The following is a 19237-nucleotide window of genomic DNA, read 5'->3' as shown; positions in this document are numbered from 1 at the left end:
AGGGTCTAACCACAATGAGCTAGGGTGGTGCTGGACATGACACCATGCAGTCATGGTCAGCATCATATTGACTAACTCTGCTCTTCCCAGCTGAGTCTTAACACAAGAGGGTTTTGTGGTGGAGATGAGCCTTCAGGGAGAACCTGGGTACAGAGATTGGCCACATGCCATGCTCTGAACAACCCTACCGCCAGCATCACAGTTGTTCCGGGGACTGTATGCTGAACCAGCTCAGCTATGGGTCACCTGGATGCTCTTTGGGGATTCATGGATTAGAAACATGTGACAGCTGCTAGTTACGTCACTTAATGTGCTTCTGGAAAGTCCTCAGATCCTGTGGTGATGGGTACCATATATGAACCTGAATAGGGGAGAATAGAACCAAAACCTAAGACCTCATCCAGGAGCCTAATCAGTTCTGAGTTCATGTAGGTTCTCTTCTCTCGGCCTGAAGTGCCACTTACTACGTGGGCCACCATGCTCAACACCAGCTGACTCTTCCAAGAAGTGGAAGGCATTGGCACTGTCCCATCTGGAGGAGGCAAGGGCTTGAAGCACTGTAACGAGATGCCACAGCAGCAGCCACAACCTTCCAGCCAAGCCAGCCAAGCACAGATGGAAAAACACAAAGCCATCTGCGCTAATGTGTCACCCGGGCATCCAGAAGCAGTCAAATGTCCAAAATGGCCCTACTGAATAACACCCAGAATGGACGTGATGACAGATTGCCGAAACTCATGCTGGTCTCAAATAGTTCAGCATAACAATCATGTTACTATAGGACTTGGGGCCATAACTGTAGGTTTTTATTAATCTGATACAAATCATATGAAATGGTGTTGGTTTTGTTATTGTAGGTCTTTGCATGATGGAGAAAGGTTTTCAAAAGATAGAGATGTTTACACACACAAGTGCTTTTAGCAAACCTTTTTCTACAACACGAAGACCTACAAGAGCACCGAGGAGCCCCCAGCTAGGCCAATACAAAGGATTCATCAACATAAAGAACACAGGTCTTTCTAGCCATCAGCAGAACTTTGGCCAACCGTTCATTCCGAAAGGGTATGTCTATACAGAGCGATACGGCTATGCCACTGCAGCGCGTCTGGCTAAGATGCTCTATGCCGACAGGAGAGATCTCTCTTGTTGACATAAAAAACCCACCTCCACGAGCAGCATAAGCTAGGTCGGTGGCATATGTTCTCCCACTGACAGCACTGTGCACATGAACAGTTATGTCAGTGTAACTTATGTCGCTCCAGCGGGTTGAATATTCACCCCCCCCCCGAGCGATATAAGTTTTGCCGACATAGGCTGTAGGGCAGCATTTGCTCCAGTATTACAGGCCTTATCAGCCCTTCGTCCCAGTTTTGAGGGAATTTCTTAACAGCACAGGCTGTTATACTGCTCTTTCGTTGCAGGGAAAGGGGGATTTGGGTTCATGAAATAGGGATAATTGTGGGAGCAGGTATTTCCTTTAGAAGTTTCATTGCACATTGCAGTTCTCTTATGGCTCGCCTCCAGGGGGCATTAGTGTGCGGCAAGCCAGGGTGTGACTCTTTAGCACAGTCACTTGCTGCACAGTAATGGTCCTCGCGGATGCTCCCCCCGCGCACTAAAAGCTTCGGAGTGCGCTTCGTCCTAGTCCCGTTTCCAACAGCAGCAGGCCAAAGCACAGTCGCTGTGCTTTGGCAGTGTCTGCACGTGGCGTCACTGCCTGGCACACTGCACGTTCACATCCCATGTAGCAAGCCCTTGGCCACCGCGTCCTGTCATTCTTAAACAGCTCCCATTCCGTAAGTGTTGGAGAGCCTCCCAGGCTTTGACACAGGGCCCCATTTTAGAGATGAGGCACAAAGACACATGCCCGGGACGTTTGTGACAGAGCAGGAATTGAACTCCGGTCAGTGCTCTAACCACTGAAACATCCTGCTTCTCCCCTGGCTTCCACCAGAGTAGGCTCTTTTACCTGCTTCGCCCTTCTATGCACTACTCAGGTACAGTAAATATGGAATATTATCTTCTCCTAGCCAGCTTTTGAAATGGTAGCAGCAGTACCAGCGGGAAGAATAGTATGGGAGTGGCAGTACACTGTGCAGAAAGACGGATACCCACAGAGCCATAATCACAGATTGTTACCGATCCAACCTACTCCATTTATTTGTAACCCAACAGAGGAAAGGAAATGTAAGCACAGCTATGGGAGAATTTTTTTAAAAAATCTATTTCATTTATTTCCATTGAACAATATTGCAGACAGCCACATACAAGTGCTGAGTGCTCAGCCAATAATTAAAGGTACAATCACACTGATAACCATCCAGTGGCATTTACTACTCATCTGCAAATCATTAATTCCAGCCAGTTGACAGCATCGAATAATGAAACGGAGACAGTGATTTACCGCAGCCAGCCAGTAAATCAAACAAAAAGCCCCAGCAAGGAACGTCCCCACAAACCACATCAAATAAGTGACTCGTGTAGGAGGCCTGTCACTGATGAATTCCTTCTATTTTATGTACTCACATGGCTCCCATCACCATATTATGTGAGTGCCTCCAAATCTTTCATGTATTTAGCCTCATCCAGCTCTGTGAGACCCTGTTATACAGATGAGAAATAGAGACACAGAAAAGCCAAGTGACTCGCCCAAGGCCACAGAGGAAGAAAGAGGTGGAGCAGGGATTTAAACCCCAACCTCCCAAGGTGCACAAACCACTGTGCCATCTTTCTGCTTGCTTTAGCTGCCTTCATGTCATCATCCAAGGTTGCTACTGCAGCAAAACTCAGTCACCACGTTCTTAGACCTCTCCCAGTTTGTAACCAGATTTTTTTCTGGGGGTTAAGTCCCCATCGCTTCCCCTTAGAATCTCTGTCTGCTAAATGTCCCTGACGCAGGGCTGCCTAGGGTATGTGGGCCACACAGCATCCTGGTGGGAGCTCTTTTCCCAAGCACAGCCAGCTGTGACAGGCTGAGGTCACTGAGGCAAGCATTCATTCACACCTTGGTGCGGTCGTTTCCACAAGACGTTTGGATGCTGGCACTTTGTGTTTGGGCTCCTCGCACTTTAGCTGCTCCATTGCAGCACCCCAAGGGGCTCCTGAAACCCTCTCTGCAGCATGCTGGCCAGGAAAGCAATGGGGGGGAAGGGAGTACTTGGCACCCGTTCAGGGGCAGGCTCAGATCATATAAGGTTGTCAAACTGGGAGGGGTCGGTCCTGGGTCCAGTACAATTCAATATTTTCATTGATGACTTGGATACTGGAGTGGAGAGTGTGCTTATAATATTTGTAGATGACACCAAGATGGAAGGGGTTGCAAGCACTTGGGAGGACAGGAGCAAGGGAGATTTAGGCTAGTTAGTAGGAAAACCTTTCTAACTCTAAGGATTGTTAAACTATGAAATAGGATTCCAAGGGAGGTTGTGGAATCACCATCAATGGAGGTTTCTAAGACCAGATTGGACAAATACCTGTCGGTCTAGGTTTACTAAGCCCTGACTCAGTTCAGGTGGCTGGACTAGATGACCCCTGGAGGTCCCTTCCAGCCGTACATTTCTATGATTCTATAATGGCCGCCTCAGGAGACCCAGGTTTCCAAAATGGCTGCCCAAACTGCATGTGCAAATCCCACATTTTGCCATGAGTGCACAAGCCTCATGTATGGTTTAGACCCTGCTGCACTGGGGAGACTGGGCCTCCCCTCCAATCTCCCTTTGGCCATATTTCATATCGCTGTGATTGTGAAGGAGGGACGAGCAAGAACTGCCCCCAGATTCAAAGCTGATCTGAAACTTCAGACACTTGAAAAAGTTCTGGTAACTTTGGACTCTCCCTGTGGTTCCGCCAGCCCACCTTGGCGATGTGTCTCTCCAAAGAGATTCTGAGAAGCATTCCAGCTCTTGCTTGATGATCCAAATGAAACCTTCGATTCTGGCTGTCTCCACGTACTAGTTATAGTACCTAGGTTAGCAGTTACTAACTGTGGTGTCTAAGGCCTGGTGTACACTAGAAGATTAGGTTGGCTTAACTATGTTGCTCAGGGGTATGAAAAATCCACACCCCTGAGCGCTGGAGTTAAGCCAGCCTAAGTCCCTGTGTAGAGAGTGCTAGGTTGACAGAAGAATGCTTCCATTGACCTAGCTACCACCTCTTAGGGAGGTGGATTATATGCCCTGACGGGAGAAGCCCTCCGGTTGGTAGGGTTGCCAGATGTCTGGTTTTCGACCAGAACACCTGGTTGAAAATTGACCCTGGTGGCTTTGGTCAGCACTGCTGACCGGGCCATTAAAAGTCCAGTTGGTGTGGGGCTGGCAGGCTCCCTACCCGGCTCTGTGCAGCTCCCGGGAAGTGGCTGGCATGTCGCTCAGGCTCCTAGGCGCAGGAGCAGCCATGAGGGCTCTGTGCGCTGCCCCCGCCCTGAGTGCTGGCTCCACCGCTCCCATTGGCTAGGAACTGTGGCCAATGGGAACTGTGGGAGCAGCGCTTGCAGGTGGGGTCACTGAGCAGAACCACCTGGCCGCGCCTGGTGCCTGGATCCAGAGGGACATGCTGGCCACTTCTGGGAGCCACCTGAGGTGAATGCCACCCGGAGCCCACCCACCCCTTACCCCAGGCCTGAGACCCCTCCTGCACGCCGAACCCCTCGGCCCCAGCCCAAAGACCCCTCCTACACCCCAAACTCCTCATCCCCGGCCCCACCCCAAAGCCCAAACCCCCAGCCGGAGCCTGTATCCCCCTCCCACACTCTAACTCCCTGCCCCAGCCTGTAGCCCCCTCCCATACCCTGAACCCCTGATTTCTTGCCCCACCCCAGAGCCTGAACCCCCAGCCCAGATCCCGTACCCCCCTCCTGCATCCCAGCCCCCTGCCCCAGCCCAGAGCCCCCTCCCACACTCCAAACCCCTAGGCACCAGCCCCTTCCTGCATCCTGAACCCCTCATTTCTGGCCAACCCCAGAGCCCACACCCCCAGCCCAGAGTCCGTATCCCCTCCCACACCCCAAAGCCCTGCCTCAGCCTGGAGCTCTCTCCCAAACTCAAAACCGCTCAGCCCCACCCCTCAGCCAGGAGCCCCCTCCTGCACCCCAAACCCCTCATCCCTGGCCCCATCCCAGAGCCCACACCCCCAGCCGGGCCCTCATCCCCTGCCACACCCCAACCCCAGCCTGGTGAAAATGAGCGAGTGAGTGAGGGTGGGGGAGGACAAGTGACGGGGATGGAGGGGTGGAATGAGTGGGGACGGGCTCTCAGAGAAGGAGCAGGGCCTCAAGGAAGGGGTGTTCGGTTTTTGTGCGATTAGAAAATTGGCAACCCTACCCATTGCATAAAGTGTCTACATGGAATGTGCTACAATGCTGTAGCTAGAACTCGGCAGTGCAGGAAGAACTGGCTCAGCTGGCCTCTAACATTTGCTTAATAGAGAAGTATCCAAACCTGGGTAAACAGAGGCACATTGGCACCTTGCTGGGTGGTGCTTACAAAAATGAAGCAGACTGCAGCTGCCCTCCTCTTTAATTACAAAGCCATGCCCAGAGGAGACAACGGGTCCCAGAATGCATTGAATTGGCAGATGTTCAGACCTGTAGTCACTGTGGGCACCACCTCTGCTGGACAACCACGGGCCACATCCCAGAGCAATTTGACCCTGGCTTTGGCCACCTCTGCCTTAGTATCAGCACAAGAGTGAATTGCTTCCCAGACCTCGTTAGGGGAGGAAAGAGATCTACATTCCGGCTCGCGCTCTGCATTTTCCTTCCACCAGCATTTCAAACCGATGTAGTGGAAAATAAAAATCTCCATGTGAGATTGGACACCGCCTGTTGTAATAAGTTGCTTATGTATATTGAGATTTGGCAAGGAGCTTATCTGCCTCCGCTGTCTTTGAACTGTGTTTGCATTCCACACAGCACATGGCATTCAAACAAACTCATGCATTCAATACACTTTTAATATTAATGCCACTGTAGCTGAGATTCAAATGCATCTTTTTAATGGAATATCTTATTAGATTTGGAAATGGATGGATGCCGTCAAAACTGAGAACTCGTTGAATATTAAGTTAGAAAGACAAATAGGCCTGGAGGATGGCCCCCTTGACTTTTCACTCTGATTTCCAGAACACTAATAGGATAATCCATGGCATTCAATGGTTCTTAAATTATTTATATATTTATTTCCGGGAGATCGGCCACACTGGCCCTCTCGGAGTGTCTCGGAGGCTCCGCTTTGCAGGGAGAGAACCTAATTTGGTTAAATACAGTTTCTCTGTCCAAAAGCTGCCTTATGTTCACGTTGGGTAGTGGAGTGGCTGCCCACTTTGCAGGGGATTCACAGACATCTCATACTTAATTCCTCCCAAGGATGTCCGTAGGAGGATTTAGGTGCCAAGTGCATAGAAAACTTTGAAGTATAATTCCTCCCCAGCATTTCAGCAGGAAGAATTAAGTGGCAAAGCTGAGAGTGATTATAGGAATAACAGTGCGGCTTATTTTGCCGTAGCACCACCAGTAGGCGTTATCGCCTGGCGCTCAGCCTAGAGAGACAATCGCAGGCAAGAGGGGAAAGGGAATTTGTCAAGGGAGATTTAGAGGGATGAAGCGACTCAGTGATTCAGAAACAGCAGTGGGAAGATAGCTCCAGAGAGATGGAGCGAATTCAAGGGACAAAGGGACCCTTCCTGCCCCTTGCCCCAGATGTGAAGAATCATTGGGAGGGAGGTGAGGGGGCTGGAGTGAGCAGCTCGGGGAGTGGGTGGGTGTAAGGTCATTGGTCAGGAGGAGCAAGCTCTTGGGCAGTTCTGAAAGCCAGGCAGGCAGTTTTGTACTGGAGTCAGAGAGGGATGGGGAGGCAGTGAGGGGATGGAGGGGAACACCACTGAAAGTGTCCGTGGCTGGAGGGAGGGAGAGGAAAGCAGTGAAGGTGACCGGAAGGGGAGCAGGGGGTGAGCAGATGGACAGTCGGCGAAGTTGCTGGAGGATGAGGGGAATGCATGGCGAGTCAATAAAGGGATGAAGGGATGGCTAGGAAGCCAGGGTACGTGACAGAGAATGGGGATGAGCCAATCCTGGGATAAGACACTGCATCTGCTTTTGCAAACTTTGAAGAAAATGGAGCCCTTTCCCCCTCTTGCCTCAAGAGCCCAGGGCTGGTGGATCGAAACCCTGCTGATCCAGGACAAAAAGCAGAAAAGGTCACCCTGAGCTGTGATTTGAAACAACCCGGGGGATAATGCTGGCAGTATTGCCCCAGGGCAGGCAGCATTGTGGGTGGGAGAGGCAATCCTCCTGCACTGGATTTTTCAAATAGTCACAGTCCCTCATGAAAGTGTCCCTCTTCAGGGGTGAATCGGCTCCAGCCTGGAAGTGCTAGCACCAGCAGGCACCACTGGGGGTGCTGTGATTACTAGAGAACATTTACCGAGCCACCGAAATGTACACGGCGCTTTGCAGATGACAGATAAAGTCATGTCTCCTGCCTTCATTTGTAAGTGCTTTGGGGCAGGGACTGTCTTTGTTCTGTGTTTGCACAGTGCCTAGCACAATGGGAGCCTGATCCATTGGGGCTCTCGTCGGTGCTCCTGCAATATAAATAATAAATAGTAATAAAGAGCCTGTCATCTTCCCTGTCTTCAGTAAGGAAGAGTGGCTACAGGAGAGGGATGGGAGCCGGGATTCCTGGCTGTCCTCATAACTTCCTTTATGAGCTGGAAGAAAATCCTTCCCCTCACTGTGCCATGTTTAACATGGGCATACTGATACCAGCCTGCACTGCAGGGTGGGGGATTAGCTTAGTGACCATCTGTAGAGCGCTTTCAGATCCTGGAAGTGGCTAGATAAGCACAAACTGTGAGTAGCAGGAGAAAGGTCTTGACTGAGTAATGAGATTTTTGATAGAATAACGCTTTCCCAGCCTGCTCTACAGACTGCATCTGCACTCACCCCCCACCTGGGATTTGGCTTTATTAACACAGTCAACAATCAGGTAACAAAGTTCAGGTCAAACCTCCTCCCAGTCGCTGCAGCTCCTCGGAGCTCCTCCTTCATGACTGCTCGGCCTACATCCTAGATCCTCTTGCCCCAGAAAATTCCTCCCCTGTATCCAGGGGGGTAAGGAGCCACCTACCTTGGTAAGTCAGCAGAATTCACTTGGCCCTTTCCCAGCAGGATTTGCACTTGCCAACAGTGCCTGTATGTATGTGTGTGTGAGAGAGAGATGGAGGGGGGCGTCTGGCAGTCGGCAAGCAAACACTGCTAGCCTGTTAGCAACACAAAAGAGCAATAGTGCTTGCAAACATTGGGCAGAAAAGATCTTGACTGAAAAGATTTTGCCCACCTAGTAATAGATGCCCACATTGCAGGGGGAGCAGAAATCCAGGTCAAGATGTGCTCTGGGGAGCTGAGGCCAGCAGTCTGCCCACTTATCCAGGTCCAGTGTCTCCCCTCAGTACGGCCCACTTCCCATTGCCTCTGGACACCGTGTGTGCCGAAAGCTCTCCTGGTTTGCACTGGAGGCAGGCCACTCACTTGGCATGTTTGCATGTCCCTTCTGCTCCAGAGTAGGCCCACGCATTGTTTATTCTGGCAAGTGCCCCCCGGGGCTCATAGACCAGGTAATGGACTCTAAAACAATAACCAGGCTCCTTGTATTAATGCTGTCTGAAGGGGGATTAATCTGTCGGAGGGAAATCACAACCATCGCAGAAGTGAAAACTGATCTATTGGTGTCTGTAATTCCTCTAAATTACACACTTTAAATGAGACTTAAATCACCCATAATTCTCCTTAAATGCCCACTTTGGAGACAACAGTAGGGTAATTTTACCCACTTTGTCCAGCGTGAAATGCAAGGTCTATTGTCTTGAGTAGAAAAGAGCCGGGGGGATCTTTTTAAGTCAGTCTGGCTCTTCCTGCATTTATCTTCCGTCTGGGCAATGGGAAGGCGGCTGGGACACACATACTGAGCTCACAGGCTACGTGCTCTAGGCGCACGAATGCTGGGCCGGAGTCTCCTCTCGCTTACCCTGGCTCTCCTGCTGGGATGCTGCACTGACTTCCGTGGGGTCACTGCAGATTTCCACCGCTGAGAGAGAGGGATCAGGCCCCGGGGCCTCCTCCAGGCACCAGGGGACACGCTCGCATGCCGATGCACTCTCTGCCTGTCATGCATTCACGCAGTCCGACACGCTCTGTCTCCGACACACACCTTCTCCCCCTCAGCCACTCAGCACGAGCATGGAGGGACCCTGCTGGCTGACCCCATTCTGAGATGGTTCCGTTGCTGGGGGATTGGGCCGTTAACCTAGAGTGGGGGCGGGAGGGCAGAGAAGAAGGAAGGAGCCTAAAATCCACTGCCCTGTCCCGCTCCAGCCGCGTCTCCCTGCAGTAGCAGCCGGAGCCCCTGCTGACACCCACCTTCTGTTCTTTCCTCTCCCCAGTTGACTTCATCGGAGGATTCGATTCCTACGGCTACCAGGCCCCACAGAAGACGTCACACTTACAGCTACAGCCTTTGTACACGTGAGTCTCACCCGCCTGCCCACGGGGACGCGAGCGGGAGCGGTGAGCCGGGGCCGCTGTTCCGCGAGGGGCGGGATGGCTCCGGGGACCGTCCAGGGTCATCACCGCGGCGCTGCAGGAGCAGACTGAGTCCTGGCCACGGCGCAGCTGCTTGTGGGCGGGCAGGCGATGGCTCGGAGCCTGGCTCCTCGCAGGACACAAACCGCCAGCACAGTTGGCACCAAATGGCCCCCTTAGCAGAGAGTCCTGCACAGGACTTGGTGACCCAGCTGCCCTATGGTCCCTAGAGGGGCTCTCTGCACATCTGGGTGGGGCAATGTGGGGAGCAGCATGCCCTGCCCTGGCCACTCCGGAAACCGGGGCCTGGTCTCTAAGGCGAAAGGGGGCGCGGCTCTGGGGAGGTCGTCCCCCCGAGGACAGCTCCCTTCAGCATGCCCAACTAAGTGCCAGTGTGTCTCGTGCCCCCCTGCTGGGCTCACCGACAGCGGGGCGAGCTGCCCTGGGCCCCTTGGGAAGGAGGTGAACGCAGTGGCTCCAGAAGCCAAGGCACCAGAAGGGACATAGGCCACGGCCTAGCCTGAAACCGCACAGCCAGATGCCACCCCAGAACTGAAGGGCTCGGGGAGAATGTGTTGGACATGCAGCCAAGCTGCCGGGGGATTGGCAGGGGAGGATAGAGTCGCGGGGGGGCGGGGTGAGTTCCCCCTGTGAGATGGCAAATTGGGTGTCAGGGCTTCCCTTCAACAGGAGCTGATGCACAGGGGAGGGGAGCCTGAAGTGGATGGGGATCTTCCAGCTTAGCGGTGAGCTAAGTCGGACGGGGAGTGTCTGACTCAGAAGCACGGAGTTGTGCTGTGGGAAGAGATATACGGAGACCCTCACTCCTATGAGTGAGCAAAGGCTGAGTGCTATGCTGACTCACAGCCCCCCTGCTTGTCCTGTCTTGAGCCCCCATGCAGCTGTCCCAGCCCAGCTCAATCCTCACCCACAGCCTCCTGTCCTGAGCCCCCACACAGCACTCCACTTACAACACAGGCAATTTTAACCTGCCACCTCCCCAGCTGCTCTAATCCTGGGTTGTTTCTATTAATTGAACACTGACAACGTTTGATCAATAGAAACAAGATCAGACTCATCACATTCATTTTCACTTGCGATCCAATTTGATTCTGCACTGAGAACCCTAGAGGTGAAAGGATGGTGCAGAAAACCCCGCTGCACCCCCTCTTTCCTCTCTATGGCTTTCCACTCTTCCACTCTGCAGCCACTAGGCCTTCTAAACACTGAATATTTTCCAGTGGGAGCAACATCTCTTCAGATAAGTGCAATTGACTTTCCCCCCTGCCCATTTAAGTTTAACTAGATAATGCTAAAATGAGATAACGATGCAAAATTTAAAGGGATTAGCCTCATTCGGGCTTTGCTAGCTGCCAAAAATTAATTGTGTTTTAAGTCTTGTATGTAAATTCAAGGGCATGCAGTGCAATTATATATGCAGAGAGGAGACGGCCATGAGACAAATGCATCCAGAGTGCTGCTGTACCCTTCCTCAGCGCTCTGTCAGAGACGTGCATTTTCACATGCAGTATTTACTTCTCCCTTTCCTCTGACCCCATCTCTTGGCTAGAAAGAGAAGTGCCCCAGAGATCCCCTCACCACAGCAGATGAATAGGGGGATGGCTATTGCAAAGGGGGCTGCAGCATAAATATGGGAGGGGAAGGAATGGGTGATGGGGTGTGAAATCAGTGGAGCTATGCCAGGGATCGATTAGCTCCTGGCTCCCAGGAGTGAGATGGCAGAGATTGGAGAAGCGTTTTCCAACATAAATCCTACATGAAGGCTTCTACCAGGCTTCTGCGACATCTCTGCTTTGCTTCCTAATGCTAACGTTATTTTAGACTATAAGCGCTTTGGGGTAGGGACTGTTATTTACTTCATGGCTGTACAGTGCCTAGCACAACGGGACCCAGCCAGGGTGACCTGTAGGCACGGCTGCAGCAAAAATGTTGAATCATGTTAAATAACTTGGAAGCCTGCAAACTACTGATCATCTGTCTCGTAAATCCCTATGTGATGCAGCTACTGGAAGGGGCTGTGGCAGGGGAAGCCCTAATCAGCTCCTGCCACAACCAGGGGAAATGGGCAGGGGCTGGCCCACTATCTAGGACTGGCCTGGAAACTGGCCACACCTGCCAGCCTCGTTAACAGGGGCTAAAAGCTTCCGAGGGAGGAAGCCTGCGGCGGGGGCAGGCTCAGAAGGAACCAGCAGCCAGCTACCCTGTTGCCAGTGAGGTCTGTGCTAGGCCAAACGTGTACATAATCTGTAAATAATTGGAGCTTGGTGGTGAGGATTGGACACAGGAATAAAGAGCACCGGTGTGGCACCAGCTGACTCATTAGGGAGCGGGCCTGGAGGCTGAACTCAGTGGGGTGCAGAGAGCACCATGTTACAGGGACCGAGAACCACAGTGCTATAGAGTACATCCGTCGTAAAGCAGTTGCCCCAGTGTGATGCTAGGGGGTGCTGTGCTGCCCTGCCTGTGGAGATGAGAGACCCAACGGGATATCAGACATTCTCTTCTCAAGGGAAAATGTGATCCTTGGCACTTGGCCATGGTTTTGCTGGCTAAGCAACCCCACCAGCATGGCTGTTGTCATTAAGTGAACAGAGCATGAATCACGGGGGTTACTGACCCAGCTCAGTGTGGTATTCCACAGCAGTAGCCGACATCTGATGGCAGAGGGGGCCTATGAACTATTGTCAGAGGTGAAAGTAAGTCAGTACGGTACAGTAGGTGTACCGGCAAGAGCCAGTAGGCCGTGCCAGACCGGACCGGCTTCCCCAGGCTGGCACTCTAAAGAGTCCCAGGCTCCCCACAGCAGCCGGAGCCCCGGGCTCTTTAAAGGGCTGCCTGAGCCCCACTGCCGGAGCCCCGGGGTAGCGGCGGCAGGGCTCCAGCGGTGATTTAAAGGGCCCGGAGCTCCGCTGCAGTAGCGACGGCTGGAGCCCAGGGCCCTTTAAATCGCCCCTGAGCCCCGATCTGGGGTTGATTTAAAGGCCCCGGGGCTCCCAGCTGCAGCCAGAGCCCTGGGCCTTTAAATCTTGATTTAAAGGACCCGGGTATTTAAAGGCCCCGTCTCTTCTGGTTGAGCCACGCCTCTTCCGGTAGAGGCCACGCCCCCGCTCAGGTCTCCGAAGTACCGGTAAGTCCTTTAAGTTACTTTCACCCCTGACTATTGTGGCAGTGCTGAGAACAGATTCTGTGTTGGCTTTGGGGCAGTTAGTCAAATGAGCATCCGCCGACTTTGGAGTCAAGTGTGTGTTTCTTGGAGTTTGTAATGAGGACTGAATTTCTTTGTAAGCAACCAAAACAGCTGCCTGGCTCAGAATGACAGCAGTAGAGCATTGTAGTAGGGCTAACCGGGGATCAGGACCCCATTATGCTAGGCACTGAACCATTATGCTAGGCACCAAAATGCACAGAGCACCCTGGAATTCTGCTTCCTTTATCCTTCAGTGAGCTCTTGGGCTGGTCAGTAGCCAGTATGTGAGCAATGCCCCACCTGTATTTTTACATAGCGTGTTGTGGTGTTATTGGGCAAATCCTTGTGTGACGACCCAAAGCACTGAATTCAATGTGATTTGGCACCAGTGTGAAGGGGCCGGAACAGGCCTGGATCCCCTGTGTTCCACAGTCAAGGGAACGGTGTTTTACAACAGGAAGTAGTGAATTGAATTTGGCGGGATTCACCTGCAGCTGTCTAATGACCTTCCTGTCTTGTGCCAGTCCCCGGGAAGAACAGCAGGGAGGCGCAGGGAGCACACGATGTCCAAACAGCTCTCTCAACATGGAATGATCCTAACACATTCTTGCAAAGATGAACCAAAAGGCTGGCTGGGGGTTTTAAAGATGTTTATGTTTATCTCAGATTAAAGCCCGAGAGAGCTTTCTCCTTCCCCGTTAGGCTTTATTGCCATCAAACAGTGAGCAGGGGGGATCTTGACAGTTCAGCTGAGTGGCTAAAAGTCAGAATCCAGCATCCCCTTTCGGTTGTTTTGAAGGCCGACTCATTTATGCCACGCTTGGTCAATGCTGGATCGATTGCTTCAGGCTGGGACTCAGTGATGACCCCAACCAAAAAGCAGCCTGCTATAAGGTTCCCCAAGATACCAGAACAGCAGCATCCTGCAGTAATTGCCCAAAGCCGGCCGTATCAGTGCTACAATGTTTGGGAACACTACCTGCGATTTCTGCAGCGGTATTTCATAGGAGTTATTGAAGCCACAAGAGTTACAGGGAACTCCAAAGCTGATAGCACTTAGATGCTTTGGTGATAGGTGCTACAGAAAAACCTCAGCTAGACAGAAAGGCCTTAATTATGTTTTGCTATGGCTTCATTTCTTTACAATGTGTAAGCCAGGTGCTGGGAGCTGGTCAGATTTCACAAGGTCAGCAGGCCTAGAAAAGCAGTGGCTGTGTGTGATCCTGCTTCAGCTCTGTGTGGACTCACTTAAGTCTCTTCCTCCTTTTCATTAAGGTTAGAGGTCGCATGAGCACCATGTCCTGACCGGTTATGATGCTGTGTTGTGTCCACTGCAGAAAAATGAGCTCCACACACTTGATTTCTTTAAATTTCCATCAGCTCCAGGCCGCAGGGCCCTTGGTTAATTTCAGACACATCTCCCCCTGTAAATACAAAGCTTTGGCTCCTCAGTTCTAATCCGTTTTTTGAAGACACAATTAAATCAAATTGCGCATTGCTGTGAATGGCGCTGACCATTACTGTTGACACACGAGCTGCCCAGAGTGTGGGAAAGCTGATAGGAGTTAAATGGAGAATTAGATCCACTGCGCTGTCTATGACTCGCCTCCCCTCATCTGCACTGAATCGCTTGGGAAGAGCGTCAAGCACAAGGTATTTTCCAGTCCCGCTGGTGGCTTGGTGCACTCCAAGTCACAATGTCATGGTGGGGCATCCCCACCGGACAGCAAACGCCTGCGGGGATTTAGGCTAAGGACTCGCTGCTCATCTGGTGGTTCCAGGATTTCTCTGCTTTTCCTGTCTCAGTGATGTATCTGAGCACCTCTCATGCACGAATGGCTTTAGTCTCCTGGTGCCCCTGGGAGATGGGGAAACACACGGTCCAGGTTTCCCTGGGCCTCTGACTGCCAGAAGCTGGGACTGGATGACAGGGGATGGATCTCTCAACAATCGCCCTGTTGTGTTCATTTTCTCTGAAACATCTGGCACAGGCCACTGCTGGAAGACAGGATACCATTGGTCTGACCCAGAATGGCCATTCTTATGTTCTTATTATGTCCATTGTATGGATGGAGAATGGAGGCATCAGAGACAGGATTCATCCCTGGGCTGGCATCTGTGCCTGTCCTGTTCAGAGGCAGCTGAGGGCCCTAGCCCTGGGTCTGGCAGCACTGAGGTCCCTGTGGCCCTTTGCAGGGCCGCTCCTGCTACCTCCCTCTTCCAGGCCACCGCTCCCTGCTTCTGTTCTGCCCAGAGCTCCCCCTGCACCCAGGGCTGCAGCACTGTTGGGGCTATCATAGAATCATAGAATATCAGGGTTGGAAGGAACCTCAGGAGGTGATCTAGTCCAACCCCCTGCTCAAAGCTATGTCTGAGCAAGGGTGGGATCTCAGGCCTGCCCTACAGCCCTTGGCACCAGCCTCGATACACAAAGAGGTGAATCAGGCCTGTGGAGATTCAGTGACTTGCCCCCAGTCACGCAGGAACCCTGTGGCAGAGCTGGGAACTGACCCACTCCACCGCCTTACCCACAAAGCCAGCCTGCCTTTCTTGCCTGTCCAGAACGGTTGTTAATCGCAATCAGCAGTGACCGGCCCTGGTTTTAAGACACATGCGTCATCGGCGCTAACAAATTGCTCAGATTTCTAGCCCCTCTCACCCAGGTGGCCTTGTTGGGATTCTGCCCCCAAAACAAACAAACAAACCCCAACGTCATGAAAGGTTTTCCCAAAATGCACCTCAACGAAACACAGACTCTTGCGATTCGCCCTGGGAGCAGATTTAGTCCTCACTTATTAATGGGTCCATGTTGCACAAAACCAAAAGCTCGCAATTCTGCAAGCAAAATGCCAGGCCATACTAACCGAATCCCCGGACAGCTGGCTTACTAGGCTTGCCACTCTTTAGGACCTGCCCTTGGAGACTGACACGCCCTTACCAGCTTACTTCTTTTTTCAGAACCAGGCCCGTTTCGAAGTTTCAAGCAAACGAATGTGAGTGAGCTACAAACCCGCTTGATTGGTGCTGAGTGGACTGGCTGGGAAGGCCGGGCTTTTAAAAATAGGCAACATTCTGAATTCATCTGTTCTGTGTTCCATGGTTTTTCTGAGTGTGGTGTCTTCCCTCTCATGTAGGGCCCCGCTAAAATGCCAGCCAAGACTTCGTAGGGATGGAACGAGCTGCTGGTGACATGGCGAGTGGGAGAGTGGTAGCCAACGCCAAACACGCCAGTGCAAATTTTGGCCAGGGATTGTCAACCTCCTCCACTTCTCTGTGAACTGCCGCAGAGCTCTTTAACCCAGAGCCACCCAGCACCTGTCCTGAGGTTTCCTCGGGCTGATAAACACTCAGGGATGTATCGAGAATTCAGCTCCTCTCTGGACAGTGGGGCTGAATTGGCCTTGGTGGGAGCTCGCCCTATGATTCTAGAGGGAGCAGGCAGTCTACACCTGAGGGTTAGGCCAGTGAGTCACCCTCTGTTGACGCTTCTGACATCGGGCAAGTTGCTTTTTCAAACTAAGTATTTTTTTGTTAGTTTCATAACTCGGGAGCAGACCGTGCACATGCCCAGTCAGGGCAGACACAGCTTTGCCACCAGCCCTGTATTAATAACAGTCATTATTGCAGGGTTGCGGGATTTGACCGCAGTGCCCCTGCTAGACATACCTCATCTGGAACCAGCGTCCCTCCCAGCCCCCCAGCTGCGTCTCCGCCTGCCTGCTGACTTACTGCGTTATGCCTCACTTCAGTCCAATACCAGAGAGCCAGTGGAATCCTGGTGCCATTGTCCCTCTCTTTCTGAAGTGGTCAGGACCCCATTTCTAAACATGGCTGCCTGGCCTGCCCCTGTAACCACAAAGCCCCAGATGTGTGTGCAAAAGCCTGTGAGAGCACACACGTGTATGTGAGAGCTGAAGTGTCCCTAGTGTTTTAGCACAGACTGGACTTGGTGTTAGTGATTCTCAAGAGGATTCTTCCTGGAGGCTGCTGGACACCAGCAGACCCTGAGGTTCTCTCTGGCTTCCAGCCTTTTCTGCCTAGTGCCGCCACACAGGGTCTCCCCTGGCCTGGGCTCCGTCCACACGCATGGAAGAGGTGGCTGAGGGCACTATGGAGGCAATCGATGTGTATTCAATTTAAACACCCACCTTTCTATGTGTCTGTGAGGCTGTGTCTACACGACAAACCGCAGAGCAGCAACTACGGCACTGCCCAGTAGACACATCCCACAGCATGAAAGGGGGTTTCCATCGCTGCAGTAAATCCACCCCTCCGGAAGGCATACAGAAGAATTCTTCCGTCAACCTTGCAGCATCTCCAGTGCAGGTTAGGTCAACCTACCTACGTCACACAGGGCGTGACATTTTTCACAGCCCTGAGCGATGTACCTTCCTAGACCGACTTATGTCAGAGCTGTGAGGAGAGCCGAGGGAGGCCCAGATTTCTGGGCTGACTCCCCATGCTCCAGGCTGTCCAGCCAGTCAGGGTCCATTCATCTGCCACTTCCAATTCTCCCTGCCCCGGCTGGTTTGCTGGCACTGTCCCAGGGCCAGATGCTGCAGAGGGCAGCTTGCATAGGCTGTCAAGAGGCTTTTGCAGTCAGTGAGGTCATGGACCGCTACATTCTGGGATATTGTTAGTGAATCAGGAAGGGAGGGAAGAACAGGAGGAGGGCAGAGAGACTTTGTAGACCCCCAGTGCGCAAACACAGCCTCCTCTGCCACTCCAGCTCTAGGCTCCCCCCCACAGCTCTGCCAATGCACCAACCTGCAGAATCTCTCGGCTATTCCAGCCCTGGGCCTCTCTTGAGTACAGGCTACCCATCCTGATGAAGGCAGTGATTGCTTTATGATGTTGATAACCATTCACCCGAGTCCAGATTGAGAACCCCAAACTCATTCCACTGATGACCTACAATCTAAGTATGACCTACTACCTACAAATAGCCTAAGCCCCTCAGATACTATGGAGAGGAGGGCAGTATAAGAACCTGAATACATGTCATTGGGAAGCTTGCCAGTCCCAGGTAGACACATTGTCTTTTTAAAGCCATCACAGCCTGGCCTGAGGCAGAATCTCAGAGCAGCCAGGACATACTGTGACATTCCCTCCAGGTGCATCATCAAACAACTGCCTGACCATGCCCATGTCCCTAGCCATGGTCTGTGACCTGGCTCGCCTGCGGAGCAGCTGGGCTTCACATGCTCACAGCAGCCTCGTGTTCTGAGCACCCAGCACATTAATTCCCTGAGACATAATTACTCCTTGTATTATTTACAGTGAGGCATGTCGGACTTCCATCATCTCAAAAGCAATGTTGGTTCAAGCTCATTTCATCCAAATAGACCGGCTCTGGATGGTCGGGCTGAGAGACGTTTCTCACCCTCTTTCCCGGGAAGGCGCATTCCCAGCGAGCCACTCACCCACCGCTGCAGCCTAGGGGAGCTGGCCTCTGACAGCTTCTCCGGAGCCCAGCCAGACATGATCCCTCTTTTGCGCTCAGGACTGTGTGGGGAGAAGCTCCTTGAGAAGCACAAAGAGAGCTGAATCAGACTGCCTCTGCCTCAAGGCTTCCACGGCAACTTGACTCTTCCCTCCGCCCCTGCACCGAGGCCAGCCCTGCTGAAGGGCACTGCTCTGGGCGGCCCCCTGCACCCCCCCCGCCATTCTAAACTCATGAAGGCTCCCAGCATGTCTGCGAAAAAGGTTAGTCACCGTAGCCCTCTGTTACACGGAGGCAGCGTGACCTAGTGGGTTGAACACTGGCTTGGTATTCAGGAAACCTGGGTTTTATTCCTGTCACTGCCACTGGCTTACTAGGTGAGCTTGGGCAAGTCACGGCCCCGCTCTGTGCCTCAGTTTCCCCATCTGTAAAACAGGGATAGTGATTCTGACAACCTTTGTGAAGAGCTTTGAGATCTAGTGCAATGCACTATTGAAGAGCAAGGGATTATTATTTTACAGGTGTGGAAGCGATCAGAGAAGGCAAATGACTTGCCTGAGATCACATATGAAGTCAGTGGCACACAGCTGGCAATAGAAACTGGTGTCCTGAGGCTGAGTCTGTGCTTTAACCACAAGCCCATGCTTTTAAACACCAGCCGAGCACTTCGTTAGCAAACTTGATTGATCAGAGCAGCCTGCGAACAATGCCATGCCGAGAAAATCCATAGAGTTTACAAGGCATCCACTACATGATATGAATTTGCATTAAACCATCTCCCTGCTATGGCCTGAAACAATCTGTGACACAGTGAGGGCTCTGCAGGGGCCCTTCCATCAGCTCTGATTAGAAACACAGAGCCAATTTCTGCTCTCGGCGACACCGCTGGGAATGCAGAGCAGCTCCACTGCACTGCATAGAGTTCCGCCGGATTTCCACTGCTGTCTCTCCGGGCAGAAGCTGGGCCAGACACTTTAAAAAATAAAAATCAACCCGAGAAGAACTGGCTGGA

At 52.3% G+C, this 19237-nt stretch overlaps 1 protein-coding gene across 1 annotated transcript in view; it reads left to right on the top strand.

The window, feature by feature from the left end:
* The window catches only part of NKAIN1 (sodium/potassium transporting ATPase interacting 1), a 180589-nt gene extending 162260 nt beyond the window's left edge, over window positions 1-18329 (top strand). Inside the window, exons 6-7 of the mRNA XM_077838166.1 lie at window positions 9436-9517; window positions 18182-18329. Coding sequence (XP_077694292.1) covers window positions 9436-9517; window positions 18182-18329 — 230 coding nt within the window. The remainder of the gene's footprint in view (window positions 1-9435; window positions 9518-18181) is intronic.
* The last annotated feature ends 908 nt before the right edge of the window (window positions 18330-19237 follow it).

This window comes from Eretmochelys imbricata, chromosome 19 (genome assembly GCF_965152235.1).
Source record: "Eretmochelys imbricata isolate rEreImb1 chromosome 19, rEreImb1.hap1, whole genome shotgun sequence".
In the NCBI taxonomy this organism is placed as follows: Eukaryota; Metazoa; Chordata; order Testudines; family Cheloniidae; genus Eretmochelys; species Eretmochelys imbricata.
The sequence above is the reverse complement of the archived record's forward strand: the minus strand, read 5'-3'. Positions and strand labels throughout refer to the sequence as shown.